The 23,193-nt window shown below is 48.2% G+C and overlaps 1 protein-coding gene across 1 annotated transcript in view; it reads right to left on the reverse strand.

Moving 5' to 3' along the window:
* Positions 1–3,319: 3,319 nt before the first annotated feature.
* DCL2 (dicer-like 2) overlaps positions 3,320–23,193 on the reverse strand; it is a 361,432-nt gene continuing 341,558 nt past the window's right edge. The window contains exon 23 of the mRNA XM_087370403.1: positions 3,320–3,694. Coding sequence (XP_087226529.1) covers positions 3,674–3,694 — 21 coding nt within the window. The 3' untranslated portion in view covers positions 3,320–3,673. The remainder of the gene's footprint in view (positions 3,695–23,193) is intronic.

The following is a 23,193-nucleotide window of genomic DNA, read 5'->3' on the forward strand; positions in this document are numbered from 1 at the left end:
CCTGATCAGATCTATGACTCTCAACTGTCGATAGCTGATCAGTCAGTGTGTGTATCTGTGCTGTGAGAGACTGAATCGCAACGCCCTGAAGTCTGCAAGTCTCCATGCACTGCATAACTAAATCTCTCAATCGCAGATTATCTGCCAGGACTGCTTCCGCTGTGGAGGGTGAAGGGGAGAGGGGGTACAAGGATGAGGGGGTAAGAGGGTAAGAAGGTGAGTAAAGGAGGGGTGCAGAAAATGGAGGTCCTGAAGAGAGAGATCCGGTAGAAGGAAGTAGGGAGTCAGGGACCGAAGAAGAGCCTGCACTAGGGGAGGAAGGGGCTGAAAGGGAGGGTCGGTGGGGAGAGGTGGGAAGAAGCTGGGTAGGGACTAGGGGAGGGGAAGAAGAGGAGGGAGGAGGCTGGGTAGGGAATAGGGAAGGGGAGGAAGAGGAAGGAAGAGGATGGATAGGGACTAGGGGAGGGGAGGAAGAGGAAGGAAGAGGATGGGTAGGGACTAGGAGAGGGGAGGAATAAGCAAGGGAAAGGGCTAGGGAGGAATGAACGGGAGCAAGAGGAGGAGGTGAGACTGAAGGAGGGAGAGGAGGAGGATTGAGTAGAGGAGGTGGGTAGGAAAGGGTTGGGATTGAGGCAAGGGAGGTAACCGGAAGTGATGGGGGAGATGGGGGGAGATGGAAGTAAAGGAGATGGGGTCGGAGCCACAGGAGGATTGAGTAAAGTAGATGGGTAAGAAAGGGTTGGGGTGGAGGCAAGGGAGGTCGTTGGAGGTGGTGGGGAAGGAGATGTTAAGGGTAAAGAAGAACTTGCCTCTTCGGCTCTTGTACTACTGCCTATGCTCCTTGGAGGGCCATGGTGGAGCTCCTTGTTTGTGGCATCTCCTTACTCTGGCATCTCCTTACTCCTGGAAGTGCTGAATTCTCTGCTCAAAACTGCCTCTAAGGGCCATGGTGGAGCTGCTAAATTCTCTGCTTTCAAACTGTCAAAACTGCCTCCTTTTGCCCTCAAAAACTGCCCCTTTTCCCCTTTTCTGTTTTTCCTGCACTTTAAGGACACTTGCTGTAAGTCTATTCGCACGGGGGGGGGGAGAGAAGTTTAAGTTTAAGACTTTCCTTAAACCCCCTTCCCTTCCAACAGAGGCTTCCGCAGGGAGCTGAGCTGCTGGCTTGCACAGGGAGGTTGCGGGGCTGACAGGAGCAACAGGGAGCTGAGCTGCTGGCTTGCACTGCTGGCTTGCACAGAGAGGTTGCGGGGCTGAGCAGGAGCAACAGGCAGGAGGCGAGAGAGGAGCAGCTTGCGCAGGGAGGGTTGGCGGGGCTGAGAGGCTGAGGCGGAGGGAAAGGGGCTGAGCGGGTGAGTGGCGGGCTGAGCCTGAGCGGGTGAGGGAGGGAGGGGAGCGGGTGAGTGGCGGGCTGAGGCTGAGCGGGTGAGAGAGAGTGAGCTGCGAGGGGGAGAGGGGAGCTGCGAGGGGGGGGTGAGGGGCTGCGAGGGGGGGGAGGGGTGAGCTGCGAGGGGAGGGAGGGGTGAGAGAGAGAGGCAAAGGAACCTAGAGGAACTATAAGAGGGTGGATCTGGAAGGAGAGGCTCAAAACCTAAGGGAGTAGAGTCTAGAGAAGGAAGGGGCTGGGCTGGACTGGCAGAAGCGGGCAGCTTTTGGACAGCTGAGGTATGATAGGGAAGCTATTTGAAGCGCAACAAGGAGCTGCAGACTTTAAACTTGGAGTTAAGAATGCGCTGACCCTGGAAATGCTCGGAGCATCTGGGAATGCAGAGAAACACAGCTGCTGAAACTCGAGATAGGCTTGGTCAAGATGTTGAAAAGTGAAGAGCAAACAGGACGAGATGGAGGCTTGAGACAAGCTGCTTGCAGGCGCACTTCCCCAGGATAAAGGCGCCTTTTTCCAGGTCAAATGCAGAACAAACTGCCACGAATGTACAGCTTGGGAATCTGCCTACAATGGAACAGTCTGGGAGAGAGAGCAGGTGGCGTGAGGGTAGGGAGAACGAGATGGGAGCTAGGGGGGAGGGTAGGAGGGCCGTACGACGGGGAACTCTTGCTTGGACTGCCAATTCTGATCACCAACCTGAAGATTGGAATAGGGGGTCTCCCTTGATGCTGGTTCTTTCAGCCTCCACCTTGGATTTCATGCATGTCATGAGGTACTCCCGCATTTCAGCTTGCTCTTGCGGCTTTCATTCATACTTAATGAAGTAATATTTTTTGGAAAAAAAAATGCTGGTTCAAAATGGACACTTCATGATACTTTAGCATAGATCAAAGCAGCCACTCCTAGCATTGAGAGGTGATGATGAAGATTCTAGAGCAACTAATATTTGCCAGTCAAGAGGACATGCTATCATCACACTTAGCTCACAAAATCTAAGAATCAAGCTTCTTTGCCAATCTTACAAGCTGAAAGTGACCAAGATATGGATAGCCGAGGAACTCACATGAGCTCAGCTGAGCTAGAAGGTGATGGAACTAGACAAAGTCAAGGCTTCTAGGAAGGATGGAAACAGTATACCGTGAGAGCGTAATCCTAATGAAAAGACTATTAGTATTAAACTGATCCATAGCCGATTATGTTACTAACTTTCAGACTACAATGTAGGTATCCTAAATAATTTGGAGTTGCTCCTTTGCACTCCTAGGGAGCTACCCTCTGCCCTCCCTAAGCGGATGTACTAGCTAATTTTTGTTTTTCAATAGACCTGTTGGTTCCATGGACATTAATAGACTCTCTCTCTCTCTCTCTCTGTGACCATTGGAGATTTTTTGGCATGATGATGCAGCTCTTACTGCAACTTCGAAGAGGAAGAACATATGGCGTAACGTGGAGGAAGAGCTACCATAATGGTAGCTTGGAGGGTTACGGTTGGTGGCACTCTGTACAAGCTCCTGGCAAAGGTATGAAGGGTTAATACAGGATGGATTTTGAAGAAGTATAGCCCACCGAAGAAGTATAGAGGCTTATAATTTATTAATGAAGTTGTCATGTGTATCATGCATTGTTTAGGCAAAAGAACCAATCCTGTTATGTGCATATTCAACATTAATGCAATTCCTTTCAATTATGAAGTGTGTGATAGGAATTGCCCCACTTGCCAGGAGATAAAGTCCTAGAGCCAGGACAGTTTGAAGCTGTTGGCATGTAGTGAAAGTGCCTTACACCTCATGCCACACTTTCTTTGAATGAGTTGATATATGACAGTGTTTGCTTTCTTCATTATACTAGAGCACAACACCTTAAATATAAGACCTTTAAATAAAGTATATCATTTTTTTGTGACTAAAATTGAAATAGACGGTGGTTCAACAGCCTGTTACAAATGTAGTCACCATGCATGTGAGAAAAATGAGCAGTTGCAATCCTGTAAGGGGCAAAGGAATTGTTATCATAAGGATTTCTTAAAGTACTAATAAACACAAATAATTAATAATATACAAAGCTCTATTGGCTATAGAATTCTCTTTTCAAATTTTTCATTTGAATTTATAAATGATGTTGGCTGCTTTTCTCAAACTGAGAGTGATTTTCACTGGATGCCTCCTGTTTGTGGCCTGCTTTTGAAGCTGTCCTGTGGCAGTAGATGGAATCTTTATGGTCTTGCCATATTGTAGGTCTCTTCTGCCATCATAATAATGTTTCGTTTATCTTCATGCAAATCCCTATTCATGTGGTGATGTTGAGGTCCTGTATTACAATAAAAGGCAGGTAAGTTTCCTTCTTTTAATATTTACAAATTATGTGGCAGATATACTACAAGAAGAATATTTCTCAATTTCTGTAATCAGAGCAACAAGAATAAAATTCAATTATTGGAAAAAAAATAAGGAAGAAAGGAGGTATTCACGGATACAAGAGATTACCGCATGTATGACAAAAATTTCAAGGAAACCCATCCAGATTAGCCTATTGCAGTCCTCCAGCAATGTTCCACAAACTATGCATTTATGATGAAATACAATTTTAAAAAAATGATAAGCATATAATGTCACAGAAAAGGAAACAAACCAGAGGCTAGTCCCTAACCCTAAATTTATGACATGAGGATAGATGACCTTTTTGAGTTATTTCAGACCTTGTAGTGTGAACAGCTCTCCAATTTTAGAATGAGGGTGAAGGGTTGTGGTTTGTCTTTTGTATGTTTGAAGGGTCACTTGACCTTTGGGGGCCTGGATTTGATTTGATTTAATTGTGTGACATCACCTCATTGATATCATCAGCAGTGAGGGGTGTGTGTGGACAAGAAGGCATCCTCTACCTATAAAATGAGGCTTGCACTTTGCAATCAACATAAATCAAGTTCAGCATTTGCATCCACATTTTCTCCATCTCTTTGCTTCTCTCACCCTCTCTCCATGTGACTTTAACATCGTATCAGAGCTTGTTCCTCCTTACTTTCCCGGCCTTGGTGATCAATTTCATCATGAAGGATATCCATTCGTGTAGCTGGTTGACCATCTGCTGCCGCAGCTTTATTCTCATCATGAGCTTGTCATTTCTTCGCTACACAGTTGAGAAATACAAAGCCTGTTTGGTTGCCAAGGAGTATGCACAAGAGGAGGGGATAGATTATGAGGAGACTTTTTCTCCAATGGTCAAGATGACCACCATTTGTTCTGTCATCTCTCTTGCTACGTTTTATGGTTGGTCAGTGTACCAGATGGATGTCAAGACTGCTTTCCTCAATGGAGATCTTAAAGAGAAGGTCTATGTACATCAGCCCCGAGGTTTTGAGATGAAGGGACAAGAGCACAAGGTATGCAAGCTCAGGAAGGCTCTATATGGGCTGAAGCAAGCACCTTGTGTGTGGTATCAAAAGATACATCAGTTTTTGCTGGTATTTCACCTTATAAATCCATTTCGTGTCAACCACATTTTTCCCAATGGGCGCATCAACCAAGTCCCATGTGGCATTCTTCTCAATGGTTGAATCTCAGCTTCCATAGCTTTCTACCATGCCGGATTATGCTAAGCATTCTTGAAGCTCTGAGGCTCATTTTCAGCTTCCATCACTGAGGTCATCAAAGCAAAATTGACCTTTTTTTAATTTTTCTGAGTGCTGGCCCTGGTTTTTCCCAAAGTAGGCTGATCCTTAGCATCTTGAATGGTCAACCTTGCTCAAAGTGGAATAGATTTCTCTTCTATACCACTCGGGGCTACATCAACATCTTTAGTGGCCTCACGACATTGATAATGCCTCCAAACATGAGGTGGTCTATTCTCATTAATTGGCTGCAAATCTGAAAAATTTGAGGGAGAGCCATTCTCAACATGTGGCAAGCCATCTGAACTATGAGAAGTAGAAGGGGAAGCATCAAGAGGCTCCGTCCCATCATCCTCAAACTGGATGATGTCCAAAGGGGTGTCATCGTATGGTGGCAAGTCTGCACTAGCGGGCTGCATGCTCATTCTCAGCAAAGAGAACATCTCTCCTGATTATCACCTTCCTTGTAGCAGGATTATAAAGCCTAAATCCCCTGCTTTCAGTGCTATACCCCACGAAAATGCATTTGACACTCTTGTCATCAAACTTTGTCCGATGTGCATCTAGAACCAAAGCATATGCCACTGAGCCAAAAACTCTGAAATGACTAACCTTTGGCTTAAAGCCATACAAAGCCTCAAATGGAGTCACATTAACCAAAGCTTTGGTAGGGCATCTATTCTAGATATAAGTGGCTGTCACAACTGCTTTTCCCCAAAAAGCCTTTGAGACTCTCTTTAAATTTCAGCATGCATCTCGTCATTTTCATGAGAGTATGATTCTTCCTCTTAGGGAGTGGATTCTGCTATGGTGTGTAAGGGCATGTCAAGTGATGTTTAATCCCATGTTGCTTCAAAAATTATGTGACATGTACTCTCCCCCTCTATCTGAGTTGATGTTCCAATTCTAGAATTGGTTTGGTTCTCAACCATAGCTTTGAACTCCTGAAACCAATAGAACACCTCATATTTTCCCTTTATGAGAAAAAGCCATGTGAACCTCCAGAAGTCATCTATAAAGGTCACAAAGTACCTTGCTCCTCTATGCGTGGGAATAGTCATGGGGCCACATACATCACTGTGCACTATCTGCAACACTCTAGTTGCCTTGACCCAATTCTTGCCTTGTTTACTGAATGGCAAGCGATGCAATTTGCCAAGTGTACACCCCTCACACACTTCATTTGCTGGTTGCTGTTTTTTTTTTTTTTTTTTGCAAAAAGAGACTTCTATTAAGTATTAAAGAAAACCGTTAGAGCAAGCGCTCCATACAGGATACATCATGCAATGCATCAAAAGCTCAAGAGCCAAAAAGAAAGGATTGGGGCTGATAGTGCCATCTCAATCCGGTAGAAACCTCCGAGAAAAAGGAAGAACCCCTCTAAACTCGAAGAAATACAGTCCTCCTAGAAGAGGCTGCCCGTGAAGGGCCCTGCATGCTAGCCCATATGGCTATCAAAGTGTGAACTGTGTCACTCCAAATACCCGTGAACACCTGTGATGGGTGTATTTGGGTGCCATCCAAGGCCTCTATGCATCTAGCTCTCCAAATGTGCCAAGAGGAAATGCTAGCCAAAATGTCCCAAGAGGTGTCCATTGAAGCATGTGAAGCTCTGAAGGGAGTAAGTGGTACATCCTGAAGAGAGCAAGGCTCTATCACCTGCCGGCGGATCGAGACTGCCCAAGAAGAAGGCTCACCCTCATAAAACACCTGGGGCCCAGTAAGGGATAACCATGCGACTGAGCCCCAAGTCATGAAGAAAGGGGAAGTATGAAAAGTGCTGAGTATCCGAGCAACCCCTTTCCAAACAGTCCTCGCCTGACTCCAATCCCAAAGGCAATGTCGCACTGACTCCTTTGCAGAACGACAGCGAGGGCACGTGGGATCAGCCCCAAATCGTGATCTCCATAGGTTCACTGCAATCCCTCCATGAATAGAAAGCCAAAAGAAAAGAGTGATCTTTCTATTTCTGAGGGATTTCCTGTGCCTCCTCTAGAAATTCCTACGCAAATCTGTGGTGATGAAGAAGCTGTCCCAATGGGGGGCTCTAGAGGGAATCCAACCCCTACTGCTCAGCTGAAATCTCCTAGCATTACCAACTGTGAAACGAAAGAAGAAAATCCCCCTCTCTCAACATGCTAGGCATGTAATAAAAAACACCTCAGAAGAATGAGGTAGAAAGAAACCAAGGCTGAGGCTGAAAATGCCAACTCAACCCTGTAGAAGTCTCAGCAAAGAAGGGAGAGTCTCTCCAATCCTTTAGAAAAGTAACTCTCCTGGAGGTTTGTTTGTATGCGGGCAGCTGAGAAATTTCAACAAACATCGAAATCGGACCTCAAAAGGTCAAAAAACAGCCGCTGGACTGTTGGAGCTACCTCAAACAAAAGCTGGAGAGCTGAATGTGAAAACCAAGAACACGCACTAGAGCACCAAGCTTGCAAGAGTCTAGAAGCAAGCGTGGGAATGGGCTCTAGAGACAGAAGCGCTCTGATACCAAAGTGGAGACAGGTTGTGAACATAAGTGAGCAAGAGTGCACACACAAGAAAGCTCCAAAAGAAATGTTCAAATGAAACAATACAAGTACTTGGTATATATAGTACCCAAGTACTACTGGTCAACCATAGGGTTGACTTTATGCCTACAACACCATATCTTTGTAATCTCTTACAAAAGTACATATCACTGGACCGGCACCTACAGGTCACAAGTCGCAAGTCACAAGAACACACAGGTCTATCCCCATAGCAAACAGAGGGGTACACACGGGTCTCTCCACACTCTCCTTGGCGAGCTCGTAGCTCCAGCCTCTATCTCTCCTCACACTTTCCTTTCTTCCGCTCCAATGCTGAACGCCGAATGCTCAATGCTGAATCTCCCCTCTCCTCTCCACCTTCTCCTTCATCCTCATCCCCTTGCCTTGGAGGGTCCCCTCTTTACTAAGAATCTCTCCCCTTTCTCCCAATTGATCATCCTCCTATCTCCTTAGCTGTTGAGGATTGCCGTTGCCCCGCTGGCTCTCTTGATGGCTCCAGTGACTTTCTGACTCCCTGACTTGCCAACCTCTTCTAGTCAGGGTGGTGTAAATACTCCATGTGCAGGTGAGCTGGATCACCACACCACTCAACCACTGAACCACTGTACACGTCTTCACCATGTGCAACTGTAAATACTCATGACTACTCCATGTGCGCAGCTCTCGATGAGATCGTCTTGGGCATGGTACTCCTGGTTGACCTATGGTTGACATGTGTCGACGCATGGTCACCTGGAATAGTACTCCTGGATGAACTCATGGTTGACCTGTGTCACGCATGATTGACATGTGGTCAACCCCTCATGTCGTGTGGCTGACTTGTGTTGACACATGGTCAACATGTGGTCAACGCCTGAAGATAGCAACTATGTGGGGTGTCTCTATTGTAACACGGTTATTAACACTCACAGCATATTGATTAAACTCCACAATGTTTTGAGATTTGGATGTCTTGAGCTTTGAATGTCCTAGAGATCCCCCCCCCCCCTCAGCCCCCCCTCCGATCATCACTCTCACCACCCACCCCCCGCCCTCTCTCCCCCGCGTCCTGACCTCTCCCTCTCCCGCCGCTCCCCTCTCCACTTCAATAGCAGCTTCTTCCGCTTCGGCACCTCTGTCATCAGGCAAGGAAACGACGATGCCCCTTTTTGCTTCCTCATTGCAACAGCAGGTCCACTCAGAGAGGGATCCTGAGAGACGAGGCTCGCTCTCCTGGCCAGCAGCTCCCAACCTCCAGCCTAGGCATCCCTTATGCGGGACTTCTGGAGGTTAGGACCCTGGAACTATTTGGAGATTCTGGACTCATACCCTCTACCATTGGAGATCACACTCATGGTCCTTCAGCCCCGAAAGGGGGTTTGATCAGTGCAGTGGGATCTCAGACACACCCCGTTTGGAGATTTCCGTTTGCCTCCACAGGGTTAGAGAAGTGGTCCTCGGAGGTGTTTGATGCTATTTTGGGTAATCAGCTTATGCTCATGATGGACAACTGGATGGGACCACAGGGACTAGATCTTTGGTCGCCCATGGCACGGAGGTGAACTTTCAGCTAAGCTTCACGCGCGAGGAGCCGGAGTGTGGTTTAGCTTCGGGAGCTATCAGATTGCCAATGGAGGCAAAGGTGGAGCAAGCACAATTCTGGTGCCTCCAGACGTGTGCAGAGTTGTTCGGGGTTAAAGCCTTCTTCATGATGAAGTGGACAGGGAAGATTGGTATTGAGCTTCGACATCATTTGCTCCTGTTCTCATCACTTTATTTTTTTCTGAACATTAGCTTGAATGGAATATTTAGCTTGCATGAAGGGATAGCCAGCCCGTATGTAGGCTTGTGGTTCAAAGTAGGGTCAGATTATGCTTGTGTATAGGCCTGTGTGCTTTAGTCAGAGTTGACTTGCAGGAATTTCCCTAGTATAGGGAAAAGCGGTATTTGGGTTATGCATGTGTCAAATGCCTAGTCAGTGTGAATCTGGGATTGCAGGTATTCCCTAGTATAGGGAATTGTGTCAGAGTGCTAGTACACTGAATTTTGTCAGTTTGTAAATACAGTATTCTAGCGGTGTTTTTATTTTTTATTTTTAAAGAAAAAGAAAACACCCATTGACCTAAATGGAAGCAGAAGAAGGAGCTTCCAAGAGGGACCCTGGTGAGTCAGGAGTCCGGCCAACCCAGCAGGTGTCGCGCCCAGTAGCTCACACCTTATCTGGCAGGATTGCATTACTTGAGGATGCCTTGCAGCAGTTATTAGCGCAACAGTTACAGGCCAATGCAGGGCAGTCTGAACTTAGAAGAGTGATACACAATATGTCTGCCAGACCTTCTCGAGATGAGAAAGGAAAGGCTCCAATGGAACTGGAGTCTAGTGTCCATACGGTCAAGCCTAGAAAGGCTAAAGTACCTAATATTGCCAATTATAGGCTGGAAAAGTACTCTGGTCGGATGAATGACCATAATTCTGATGTCATTCACACTTGGTTACACAAATGGGACGAGGCATCCACCATTTGTGAAATCAGAAATGATATCAAGAAGATCCGCGAGGCCACCCACATGTTTAGTGAGGCAGCGGATCGGTGGTGGATTAAACAACAAAAAGATGGTATTGCATCCACTACTTGGGAAGGGTTTAAAAGGGAATTTAGGAAACACTTCTTACCTCCTGATGAAGCATCCCGAGCTTGGGATCAGTATAGAAACCTTCGTCAGAGAAATTTGTCAGTGGCAGAATACACTGATAAGTTTCGAGAGAGCGTAATGAAGGTTGATGAACCCCTAACTCAGTCAATCCAAGTGAAAGATTTCATATTTGGATTGAATGATCGGATTAAAATGGAAGTTCGGGCTAAGTATGCGAACACGTTGGATGATGCAATAGCCATAGCCCTGAACTATGAAGATGCCAAGGGCAGCAGGCCAAGTGGGTTTGCACAGGTCGGAACTGGTACCAAAAGAAATATGGGTTTAAGAAGAAGTGGATTAGTAAAGGGAGTCGTTCTCAGCCGAGTGGTCAAGCCAAGCAGGCAAAACCAGCTGAGACTCCTAAATCAAGTACCACCATTGGAGTGAAGAGGAAAGTAACACCAATGGCAGCCCGGGCTTGGTCTAAGTCTCCCTTAAACCCAGAGCAAAGAGAAAAAGCGAGGAGAGAAGGCTTGTGTTTTGGTTGCCTTCAGCCTCATCAGTGGAAGGATTGTCCACGGAATAAGGATCGTCGGATGGCTGAGATGGTAGTCTCAGAATGCGACGTGGAAATGGAGGGAAGTCCCAGAGCAGAACAGATGCAAATTCAGCTAGCGGGATCTTCTCAGAGGTCAGTACCTTGTTTGTTATGTGTGTCTGTTGCTAATCTAGTAACGAGTGCACCTGATAACATCCTATCTAAGCCCGCAGTAATGGGGTATACAGCCTTTAATGATACGGAGTTAATTAAGATGAAAGAGCAAGTGGCCAATCATAATGTCATTGTGTTGTTTGACTCAGCATCAACGCACAATGTGATTAACTCCAAGCTCGTGAAGAGGCTGAAGTTAAAGACTAGTCCATCTGACTATGCGTATACAGTCAGGATGGCAGACGGAAGTTCAACGGAAGTATGGGACCAAACAGTTACTCAGTTGGAGCTTCGTATTCAGGACTATGCTGAGAAGCTTGATTTTAAAATAACTAAGCTTGCTCATGCAGATATAGCCCTGGGTATGGCATGGCATTCTAGGAAGAATCCAGCCATTGATTGGAAAAAGCACGTATATCAATTCAAGATGAATGATGTGTTGTATGTCTTACGAGGTGAGAAAGATGGACCTCAGGGACCGTTGGTTTCCGTGATGGAAATCCGAAAAGCTCAAGAAGGAACTCCTGAGCTGCTGCTCCTCCCCGTTCCCCTGCTGCTCCCTCAGCCCGTCCCTCCCTTCTCCCCTCAGCCTGTCCCTCGCCCCCTCCTTGCTGCTCCGCCCCCTCCCCCCTCCTGCTGCTCCGCCCCCTCCCCCTGCCTGTCCCTCGTCCCCTCCCCCCTGCTGTTCCGCCCCCTCTCCCTGTTCCGCCCCCTCCCCCTGCTTCCGCCCCCTCCCCTCTCCTTGCTTCCGCCCCCTCCCCCCTGCTGTTCCGCCCCCTCCCCCTGCTTCCGCCCCCTCCCCCCTGCTGTTCCGCCCCCTCCCTGCCTGCTCTCCCACCCCCTCTCTTCCTCTCAGCCCTCTCCCTACCTCTCAGCCTGCTCCCCCCCGCCTCCTCCCTGCTTCTCTGCCCCTCCCCCCCCCCCTCTCTCCTCCCCTTCCCTTCTCTCCTTCCTCTCCCTCTCCCTCTCCTTCTTCTCCACTCCCTCTCAGCCCTCCCCTCTCAACCCCTCTCCTCCTCCCCTTGCCCCCTGCTTCCTCCTTGCCTCCTTTCCCCTCCTTCTGCCCCCTTTTCTCCCGCAGCTTATTGGAACGGAAGGAGCGTTTAATTTGTTAGAGTCGGCCTCCCCACCTTGATTGGCGATGGATACCCCGCCAGCCAATCCTACTCCACCTCCACCGGCCGTGAAAACTATCACTTTCTCTAAAGACGAGTTGCAGCAGCTCAAGAAGGATGTAGAGATTGAATGCTCTACCACGTTGCTAGCACGCATCTTCGGGTCTCACCCCTCCAGATCCCAAGCCAGAGACTGGATGCTTGCGGCTCTCCCCCCAGACCTCACTCCACGATTGTTAGATGTCCGTCTTCTGGGACGAGGTTTTTTCCAGGTTGTTTTTGACACTCCAGATGCTGCAAGCACTGCTGCGAGCACTGTGCTCAAGGCTGAGTTTTTACACCTGGGACACAGGAAGATTTTCTTTGAAGCCTTTCACATTGGTTTCGACCCAGTAGAGGCAGATAAGAAAATCTTCTCGCTCTTCATCAGGTTCCCCGGGCTTCCCCAGGTTTACCATCGACTTCTTTTTGTTATTGGGGAGCATTTTGGCGCAGTTGCTGAGATCCCACCCCTTCCTGGGTTGCCATTGACTGCAGCAGAGGCAACCAAGGCTGATGGGGTTCCTAGAGTTAGGGTCCTTTGCAAGGATCCTAACCTCAAGATGGATCACGTTATGATCCAGCGCCCGGATGGTTCCTTTTTTCGCCAGAGAGTGGAGATTTCAGGCAGGCAGGACCGTGCAGGATTTGCAGGACCTCGGGTCACTTTGCCAGGGATTGCCCCAGGAAGAAGAAAAGGCCTAAGAAGCCCTCTGGTACAGCTACCGCCCCAGGGCATCGACAGGGGGGACAGGGGGGTGGATTAGACCCTGCACTTGCCCCTCGACCTCGACAGAGGGGAGGTACAGGTCCAGCTCCTGCTCGTCGTCCTTCGCTTGGCGGTCCTCCTCGGTTAGGTGGTGGTACAAGTCCAGCAGCTATTCCTCGGCCTCGACAGGGAGATGGTACAGGTCCTTCACCTGCTCCTCGACCCCCACCTCCCTCAGGCACACGCGACGCTCTACAGTGGGTTCCAGTACGTGTGCAGGTCCCTCCTTCAGTTCACGAGGGTACCTTAGTAGACTCTGCTTCACCTCGAGCTGTCCCTCCTGTCTCACCCTGCACAGTCCGAGACGCTGAAGCTTCGACCTCCTCCCCAGTTGCAGCTTCTTCCTTAGATCCAGCAGTGCCAGATGCTCCTTTTGAGGCAGGAGAGATCTCCGCGGCTGGGCAGACACAGGATAGAGAGCATTCCTCACTTCCTCCCTTGGATAGGGGGAAGGGGATAGCTTACACTTTTGATCCTCTTCCCTCACAAGGGATCCTTCGCACTCCGGTGTCTGGCTTGCTCCACAGGAACTCGTTTTCAGCCTTAGCAGAGAGTTCAAATTTCCCAGAGGACAAGTTTGTGCCCGCTACTTTTGGGGAGCCAGTGGTTGGGTTTCCTATTGATAGGGCTTCTTCTTCAGGTGCTAGGATTCTTTCCCCTGTTGATTTTCCACCACTTGGTTCCATCCCTCCCTCCTCGAGCAGGAGGTCTTCCCCTGTTGAGGGGTTTGTTTCCGCCACTAGGTCGGGTAAGGTGTTCCACTCTACATCCTCCCGTCGATGAGGATTATCAGTTGGAACATACAGGGCCTAGGTGGCGTCCCACATCGCCGCCGTAGACAGCTGATCCGGGATCAGCTTCATCCAGGTGTTTCTGGGGGTTCCATTGATATATTATTTATTCAAGAGCACAAGCTGGATTATAGAGATTGTGCCAAGTCAGGCAAGTTGCTTTCTGGCCATACTTTTTGGTCGCCTGCCTTGGGCACCAGGGGAGGCACTTCTATTTCAGTTTCGCAGTCGGTTCTCCCCTTAGTTGTTGGGCACGGAGTCATTATCCCCTCTAGAGCTCAGTGGATTATTCTTTTGATTGGAGGGCGTAAGGTTGGCTTCCTTAACCTATATGCCTCCAACATTAGAGGGGAACGTGTCCTTATGTGGAAGACTTTGCTCTCCTGGGCCCCCATTGTGGATTCATGGGTGATTGGAGGTGACTTTAACATGGTCGAGTTACCGTCAAACAAAAAAGGGGGTAGAGAAGGCAGACTTCACTCTTTGGAGAGAGCAGCTTGGGATGCCTTCCTTTTCCATTTCTGTGGCAGAGATGCTTGGTGTGATGATGCCTTTCTTATTCAGCCACAGTCCCTCCTGTTCTCTTGGTCGAATAGGAGGCAACAGATGCCTATTCATGCACGCATTGACAGATTTTATGTAGATGACTGGGCACTAGACAGAGGTGGATCGGTATGCATTGCTGCGGGGGTTTCCACTTCAGATCACTTCCCTGTTGTGCTGGCTATCTCAGAGCCTCACTTGAGAGGCCGGTCTACCAGCATCAGGATTCCAGATGCCTTTTACACAGAGGAGGACCTTACAGAGGCAGCCCTACAGCTATGGTTTGCTCATGTCCAGGGTGGGCAGCCACATCCATCACATGTAGCCACTGCCCTTTCTGGTATTAGCGACTTTTACTGCTCAGTTGCTTGTACCAGGAGACGAGATATTCTCAGACGTGAGATTGGTGTTCGCCAGCAGTTGGTAGCTTTGCAGAGGGAAGAGCAGAAACGGCCTTCAAATGCTTGGATTCAGGAGCGCCTTGCTGCAGCAAGGGCTCATCTGCAGTTATTGCTTGATCAGAGAGCAGAGTATGCCTTTCATGCACGGGAGTCCTTCTGGATTCAGATGGGTGGTAGAGTCAATAAACACTTTTTCTCTACTCTTGGCCCTAGACATAGTAGAGAGAGTGTATCCCAACTTATTGACTCACATGGGGTTTTACAGACAGAGCCTGATGACATCTTACGCATAGCTTCAGATTTCTATGCCACCCTTCTTACTGCTGATCCTGAGACACACGATAGAGAGGATGCTAGACAGGCTATTTGGCAGAGTATCCCTGTGTTGGTGAATCCGGATATGCATGTTCTACTCGACGCACCTTTCACCAACACAGAGTTCAGGACTGCACTTTCAGCCCTTCACAAGGGCAAGTGCCCAGGTTTAGATGGCCTCACCCCGTCTTTTTTCATTGCATTTTGGGATATGATTGGAGACTATATTACTTCAGCCATGCAGGCCATTTGGGACTCTGGCGAGATGCCTGGGTCGCTTACAGAGGGTCTCATCCACCTTATCCCAAAAGGAGGCCTATCACACTTCTGGGGACTTGTTACAAGATTCTGGCCAAGGCTATCAGCCTCCGATTGCAGCCACTTCTCCCTGATCTTATTCATGACACTCAGACGGGTTTTGTGCATGGCAGAAGTATTTTTGATAACATTTTTTCTTTCTGGGAAGCTTCAGAGTGGGCCATGCAGAGTGGCCAGAATCTTGCCATTCTACTATTGGATTTTGAAGAAGCTTATGACAGAGTAGATTGGAGTTTTTTGGAGGGCACCCTTCTTCGCTTTGGATTCACTGATGTTTGGATCAGAGGTGTTTCCTCTTTGTACAGATCAGCCCATAGCCAGGTACTTATTGGTGAGGTAAGGGATGAGAGATTTCAGATTTCGAGATCAGTCCGTCAGGGATGCCCCCTTGCTCCTTTCCTTTTTTTGTTCGTGGCCGAAGCTATGAGTATCTATGTTAGATCTCAAGCTGACATCTTTGGGCTGAGACTTCCCATCAGAAGAGAAGAGGAGCTACTTGACAGTGAGTTGGCTGATGACACAGCGTTTTATTTGGATGCCTCTCCATAGACGCTCACTTCTTTCAGGACAGCATTGGATTTATTTTGCTCGGCGGCAGGGGCGCAGATAAATTGGCATAAATCCAATGGCTTTTGGATCAGTGATGAGGACACTCCAGTTTGGGGGCTTGACATAGGGTTCACCTGGGTTCAGAGGGGTGTGCCTATCAGGTATTTGGGCTGCCAGGTCAGCTTGGGTATTTCTACCACGCAGCAGTTTGCTCCCGTGTTGGAGAGCATTAGAAGGAAGCTTCTCTTTTGGAGCTCAGCCAAGCTGGATCTTGCCTCTAGAGTTGTGGTGGTTAACCAGGTCCTCTTGGCCACAGCCTGGTTTATATGTTCATGTTGGTGCCGTTCTAGGGACTGCATCATTCAGCTCAGAAGACCGATCAGGAACTTTCTCTGGAGTGGGCTTGATGGTACAGCAGATGCCTTAGCCAGGGTGGCTTGGGAGACCCTCATCCTCCCTACACAGGATGGGGGTCTCAATATTATTGATCCAGATTTATAGTGCAGAGCTTTACTTTGCAAGATGGTGGTGCGAGGACTTATGCCAGGACAGGAACCGTGGAAGGACTTTCTTATCAGCAGCATACAGAGGTGCACACCTTCCGCAGGAGGAGACTGGATGAGCAGTGTTAGATGGATCTTCACCACAGCACACCTCAAGTCACCTTCGTCCCCTCTCATGGTTGCCATTCTGAAAGCTTGGGCCAGTTTCAGAAGCTCCCTTCGGAGGATTCCTCCTTCCTCCCGGGAAGAGATTGATAGGCAGCCCATCATGTGGAACGACAGTATTTTAGATGATCTTGGCAGGCCACTGGGTGCCTCACTCTACATGCAGTGGGCCAGGTGGGAGAGGGGACCTGCTTCTTCTTTGGGATCTTGGAAAGCTTTCCGTAGGCTTCCAGAGGAAACCAAATCAAGGTTGACAGGACATCTCAGAGGGAGTGTAGGGAGGATCTTACAGATTGAGGCAGCCCTTCCAGAGGCTTGGATAGACACAGATGATATGCCACTCACTTCCTCCACTTGGGCAGGTACTTTCTCGAGAGGCGGGGTTCCACTTCAGGTCTTAGCTTTCCGAGATGCACAGGAGGATACTTTGGTTTTTAGTGTCCAGGATGGTGGCAGATTGCTCAGGTCCACAGAGGACATCTTGCTTGAGTCTGCTTTTCAGCCTATCAGGGTTGTAGGTCTTTTGATGCAGGGATCAGATTCAGAGTGGTTCTTAGACCCTGACCCCCACACCGGGTCTTGGAGGCTCTGGCTCTATGGAGGAGTTCCCATCAGGTATTTACAGTGGGACCCCGGAGAGTGGGAGTGGATTGACGCGGGGCATCGAGAGAAGAGCATCCCCTTCTTTCGTTACACGGTCAGTAATGCCAGGAGATTTCAGCTCAGTAGTAGAGGTTGGAGACCCTCCAGAGTTCCTCATTGGGAGACTTTTGGTATTACTGCGGATCAGCAGAGGTACTTCTGGAGGAGGCACTGGAAATCCCACAGGAATAGAAAGATCACTATCTTCTTTTGGCTTTCTATCCATGGAGGGATTGCAGTGAACCTTTGGAGGTCCAGATTCGGAGCCGACCCTACTTGCCCTTGTTGCCTTTCTGCTTTGGAGTCTATTCAGCATTGCTTATGGGATTGCAGACAGGCGAGATTGATTTGGATGGGGATAGCAAGGATCTTCAGTCACTTTGCCCATTCCCCACTTTTTATGACTTGGGGCTCGGTGGCTTGGCTTTCTCTTACAGGACCTCAGGTTTTCTATGAGGGATTTGACTCCTCTCGGGCCATTTCGGTTCGACGTCATCGGGTTGAGTTCTGTTCGTTGGATGTACCACACCGTCCTTTTACAGCTGTACATGCCTCTGTGGATACTTCTTGGGAGATTCTAGCGAGCATAGCAGCCTGGCATATCTGGAGAGCCAGATGCACAGAGGCTATGGAGGGTACTCAGGTTCATCCCTCGCACACATTGGCTAGTATCTGGACAGACATCGTACACACTTTGATGGCCGTTTGGACGGGTATGCAGGGGGACTCCCGTGCAGCCTCAGCTAGGAGGGCTTCCTTCTTCAGGGAATGGAAGGATTCTCCTTTCTTCTCTGAATCTACTACAGGGTTGAGATGGCACTTTCAGCCTCAGCCTTGGCTTTTTTCCACCTCACTCTGAGGGATTTTTTATTTATCCTCATGATTTCATGATGTATTCCGCCTTGAGCTTGCTCTTGCGGGTTTTTGTTCTTACTTAATAGAAGTCTTTTTCATGGTTTTAAAAAAAAAAAAAAGCTCAAGAAGAGTTTTTATTCCTTTGTACAGCATCGGTAGAGCCGGTTGATGATTTTTCGGCTAGCACTGATGTTGTTCAGAGTGGTGAGATGGCCAAGCTGGCTAATCTAATAGCAGAGGAGTTCTCTGAATGTTTTAGGGATGAGTTACCTTATGGGTTACCTCCAGAGCGGAATGTTCAGCATAAGATTGAACTGATCCCGGGGGCAAAACCTATAAATAGACCTCCCTATAGAATGAGTTTTACTGAAGAAGCGGAGGTGCGTAGACAACTAGAAGAATATCTCAAGTTGGAGCAGATTCAACCAAGTTTCTCACCTTTTGCTTCGCCAGTGATATTAAAGAAGAAAAAGGATGATACGTTTCACCTCTGTATAGATTACAGAGCATTGAATAATATCACTGTTAAGCACAGGTATCTGATGGCTCGGATTGATGATTTGCTAGATGCATTACATGGAGCCGTGATTTTCAGCAAGATAGATCTTAAGTGTGGCTACCATCAGATCCGGATTAGAGCCGAGGATGTGCACAAAACCGCTTTCAGAAGCAGGTTCGGTCATTATGAGTTTTTGGTAATGCCCTTCGGACTTACCAATGCTCCAGCTACATTCATCATGCTTATGAACGATTTACTACGTCCATATATCAGAAAGTTTGTAGTACATTTTATTGACGATATTCTGGTGTTCAGTAAAAGTATTACTGAGCATCGTGAACACTTAAGAATAGTGTTCAGTACTTTGAGGAAAGCCAGTCTTTTTGTAAATAAAAAGAAAACTATACTGTGTATGGTTAGGCTTGAATATTTAGGATTCATAATTACTCCAGAGGGGTAAGAAATGGATCCAAAGAAAGTGGCTGCGATACTGACTTGGCCAATCCCTCAAAGTCTGACCGCTTTGCGATCATTCTTGGGATTTGTCCAATTTTATAGAAGGCATATCAAAGGATATTCCGAAATAGTATAGCCATTGACTGATCTGACCTCAGATAAAGTACCTTTTATATGGGGACAGAATCAACAAGAAAGTTTTAACACCATAAAACAAGCTGTGGTCACAGGATCGGTGTTAAAAATAGTTGATCCCCAGAAACCGTTGTTCCTGGAAACCGATGCAAGTGGCATTGTGGTAGGAGCAGTTTTCCTTAAAGAGGGAAGTCCGGTAGCCTTTGAAAGCAAGAAGCTTTCTCCCTCCCAAAGGAATTGGCCAACTCATGAATTGGAGTTGTATGCTATTATCCATGCTTTGAAAACATGGAGGCATTATTTGTATGGTTCAGAGTTTTATGTGGATGTGGATCATGATACTCTGAAACATTTTTGTAAACAGCCTGACTTGAGGGGCTGCCAAGCTAGGTGGGCAGAGCTCATGCAGGAGTTTAATTTGATGATTCGGTACCGAAGAGGGAAGGATAATAAGGTTGCTGATGCGTTGTCTCGCATTATGCACAATATGAGTTTTACGGTATTAGAGAGAGCTCTAATGACCAAGATTAGAGAAACTCAAAAGGTGGACGAGTTTTTTCAGAGCTTATGGCCTAAAGCTCATGTGTTTAAACCCGGGAAAGAAAAGGATGACCTGGCATCCAGAAAAGGCCAAACATATGCAAGATATACCATAAGGGATGGTATGCTGAAAAGAAATGGCAAGGTTGTAGTACCTAGTCAGAATGATCTAAGGCAGAGAGTCATTCGACAGTGCCATGATAGCCCGTGTGCGGGACATCTAGGAGTCGAGAAGACATATGATCTCGTGAAGCGAGATTTCTTTTAGCCAAAGATGAAAAAGCATATTCATGAATATGTGACACGGTGTTTTTCGTGTCAGGTAAGCAAGGCTGAGCGGGTGAAGCCACCCGGACTTTTACAGCCCTTGGAGATACCACTAAGTAAGTGGGAGAGCATTTCCATGGACTTTATTGTAGGGCTGCCTACGACACAAGGTGGATATGATTCTATCCTTGTGGTGGTTGATCGTCTAACCAAGATGGCTCACTTCATTCCGACTAGAGAGTCTGTTAGTGCCCCGCAAGTAGCGGATTTGTTTATTAGACATATATTTCGTCTGCATGGATTGCCTAGATCCATAGTGTCAGATAGAAATGTCAGATTTACGGGTCATTTTTGGACAGCGGTATTTGAGACACTAAGGGCTGAGTTGGGAATGAGTAGTGGGGATCATCCTGAAACGGATGGTCAGACGGAGAGAGTCAACCAGACTTTAGAGGATATGCTGAGGGCATATGTGTCATTGAGGCAACATACGTGGGACAAGTGGTTACCATTGTTGGAATTTGCCTACAATGATAGAAAACATTCCTCTACAGGGTTCAGTCCGTTTGAGCTGAACTATGGTTATAGACCAGCGAATCCAACTATAGATGGAGTATCTCAGAGAGTGCCTAGTGCCGCGAACTTTGTGGTTCAGATGCGGGAGATGCTAGCACTTGTGAGAGCTAATATCCGCCAGATAGAGCCAAGGCGTATGCCGATGAAAACCGGTCTATAAGAGTATTTAAGGAAGGAGAAAAAGTTTTTCTCAGAGTTTCTTCGCACTCGAGGTCATTAACTTCAGGAGAGTGTGCTAAGTTATCACCTCGATACTGTGGGCCGTGGTTAATTCTAAAGAGAATAGGCAAGGTAGCCTATAAATTAGAATTACCACAGGGGTGTAAGGTGCACCCAGTGTTTCATGTTTTGCGCTTAAAGAAATTTTTACATACAGGTGTCTCACTAATCGAAGGTGTGGTTTTGTTTCAGGAGATAGAGGATAATGCAAGGCGCAAACCAAGAAGAATCCTGGACCGAGGAACAATGCAAATACGGAATCGGAAGATACCCATGGTGTTGGTTGCATGGCATGGTCTGCCTCTATCAGAAGCTACCTGGGAATCCGTATACCAGTTGCAGAGAGTGTTCCCAGACTTTATCATCGAGGACGCTGATGTCTGAAGAGGGAAAGAATGTTACGCTCTAGCCGAGGTAGCATGACCTCGGAAGAATCAGTCGACATTTCCCTTAAAGGATCTATGTTTGTAATATATCTGTTTGCACTTCATGTAAATGATCGAGAGGGAATTAATGTCAAGGTCCTAGGTGAGGGTTGATAGGACCAGACTAGGTGGATCTAAGGCTAAGGGCCTAATGCAAGAAATGTGCCTAGGGGCAATTGTAATTAAAGTATCCCAAGAGAGGGGTGAAATGATGCATTAGGAAGGCCCTATGATGATGACATATGGCATCTAGATCCATCTAGGGAGATGGGGCTTGTTGGAGTTTGTGAGAAAAAAGGAGAATGAGCTTTTACGTGATTTGGCGGATTTTGACTTCCTTGTCAGCTCTCACGCTCTAACAGGAATAACCTGGGAGGATACTCGTGGTGCTACTCCCATGATATGCACTAGATGAAGGAGAAAGTCTGTAATAGCCCGGCCTTTTGGAGGAGGCTGTCAGAGTGTCTTCCGGATGTTGACTCCTGGATTGTTGGAGGGGACTTCAACAACCTGGAGTTCGGGGGAGACAAGCAGGGCAACGCCTCATTCTCTAAGATGCCAGCAGTAGAGCGTAGTACCTGGGAGCAATTCATTTTCATGATCAGTGGCAGAGACCCATGGAGAGAGCCAGAGTTCAGTAGGACTCATGGCAGCCTTCTCTTCTCCTTCGGATAGAGGAGACATGATGGATTGCTCGAGAGATTTAGACCGCTTCTATGTTGGGGACTGGGCATTACACAGAGGCGACGTATCGGGATTCTGGCAGGTACCACGATGTCTGACCACTCTCCAGTGGTACTTCACTTGGATCAGCCCCGCCGAGGTCTCCCCCAAAAGGGGGTCCGCATTACAGAGGACCTCTTGTAGGATGAGGAGATTCAACAAGTTATGGCAGAGATCTGGGAGCACTCAGAGATGGCACTGAGTAAGGGCTGGGCTGCGTGGGTTGCCGATGTGATTCAAAGGAGCAGTTTGGAGCTGCAGGCTCACGCCCTCAGGCCGAGGAGGACCCTTCAGGAGCACGAGCGGCGGGCTTTGAGGAGAGACCTCGCCTCCATCGAGAGGCTTAGGGAGTAGAATCCAGTGTCTCAGTGGCTTAGTGATAGATTGAAGAGCGCTCGTCTCGAGCTTCAGGACATGGAGCTGCAGTGGGCTGAGTTCTCCTACCATTCCTCCCGGGCCCGATGGGTACAGCAGGGGGCAGGATGACGAAGCAATTCTTTCAGACCATTGGGCCCCGATCAACTGGCACACAACTACAGCATCTCCGAGACTCGCAGGGCATCATGCACACTGACCTGTAGGAGATTCTTGACATGACCACCGGTTTTTATAGCCAGCTCTTTCAGACAGAGAGAATGACCCCACCCGGTCTTGTGGCTTGAGAGCTAGTTTGGAATCACGTTCCGACAGTTGTCTCACGGGACTTATGCAGCAGACTTGAGGAGCCTTTCACAGGCGAGGAGCTCTGGGAAGCCCTCAAGGCTCTACCAACCCAAAAATGCCCGGGGGAGGATGGCTTGACTCCGGCCTTCTTTCAGAATTTCTAAGAGATTATCTCCACCCCTTTCCGTTTAGCTTGCTGAGAGATTTTTGACACAGGCCTTCTCCTCGAGGGCACTATGAGGAGATTGGGTTTCTCAGACCAATGGTTCAGAGGAGTTTCAACACTATACGCAGGGAGCTCTAGTCAGATGATTATCGGAGGACACACAGGCGAGGCCTTTCCTCTCTCTCGCTCGGTCCGCCAGGGCTGTCCACTAGCTCCCTTCCTCTTCTTGTTTGTAGCGGAGGCTCTGGGCTACTATTTGAAATCACAGGTGACGGTCTCACAGGGCTGAGGCTCCCAATCAAGCAGGAGGAGGAGCTCCTTGACTCAAAGTTTGCAAATGACACGGACTTGTATGTGGGATCACCACAGCGAGTCTAGAGAGAGTCTGAGGCGCCTTGGCTATCTATTGTTGGGCCTCGGGGGCACGGATCACAACTGGACGAAATCCATAGGCTTCTTCATGGGCTTTGAGGAGACACAGGAGATTCGTGACTGGGGGAGTGACTTTGGTTTCAGATGGATACCATGGGGCCAGACCACGAGATACTTTGGATGCCAGGTGGGTATTGACATCACAGCAGAGCAGCAGATTGCCTCGGTCCTTGAGAGTGTTCGATGCAAGCTTCTCTATTGGAGCTTGGCCAAACTCTCCCTCGCAGGTCGCGCC

The sequence above is a fragment of the Dipteris shenzhenensis genome, chromosome 32 (assembly GCF_047967505.1).
Source record: "Dipteris shenzhenensis isolate YYH24624 ecotype China chromosome 32, Dip_SZ_1.0, whole genome shotgun sequence".
In the NCBI taxonomy this organism is placed as follows: domain Eukaryota; kingdom Viridiplantae; phylum Streptophyta; class Polypodiopsida; order Gleicheniales; family Dipteridaceae; genus Dipteris; species Dipteris shenzhenensis.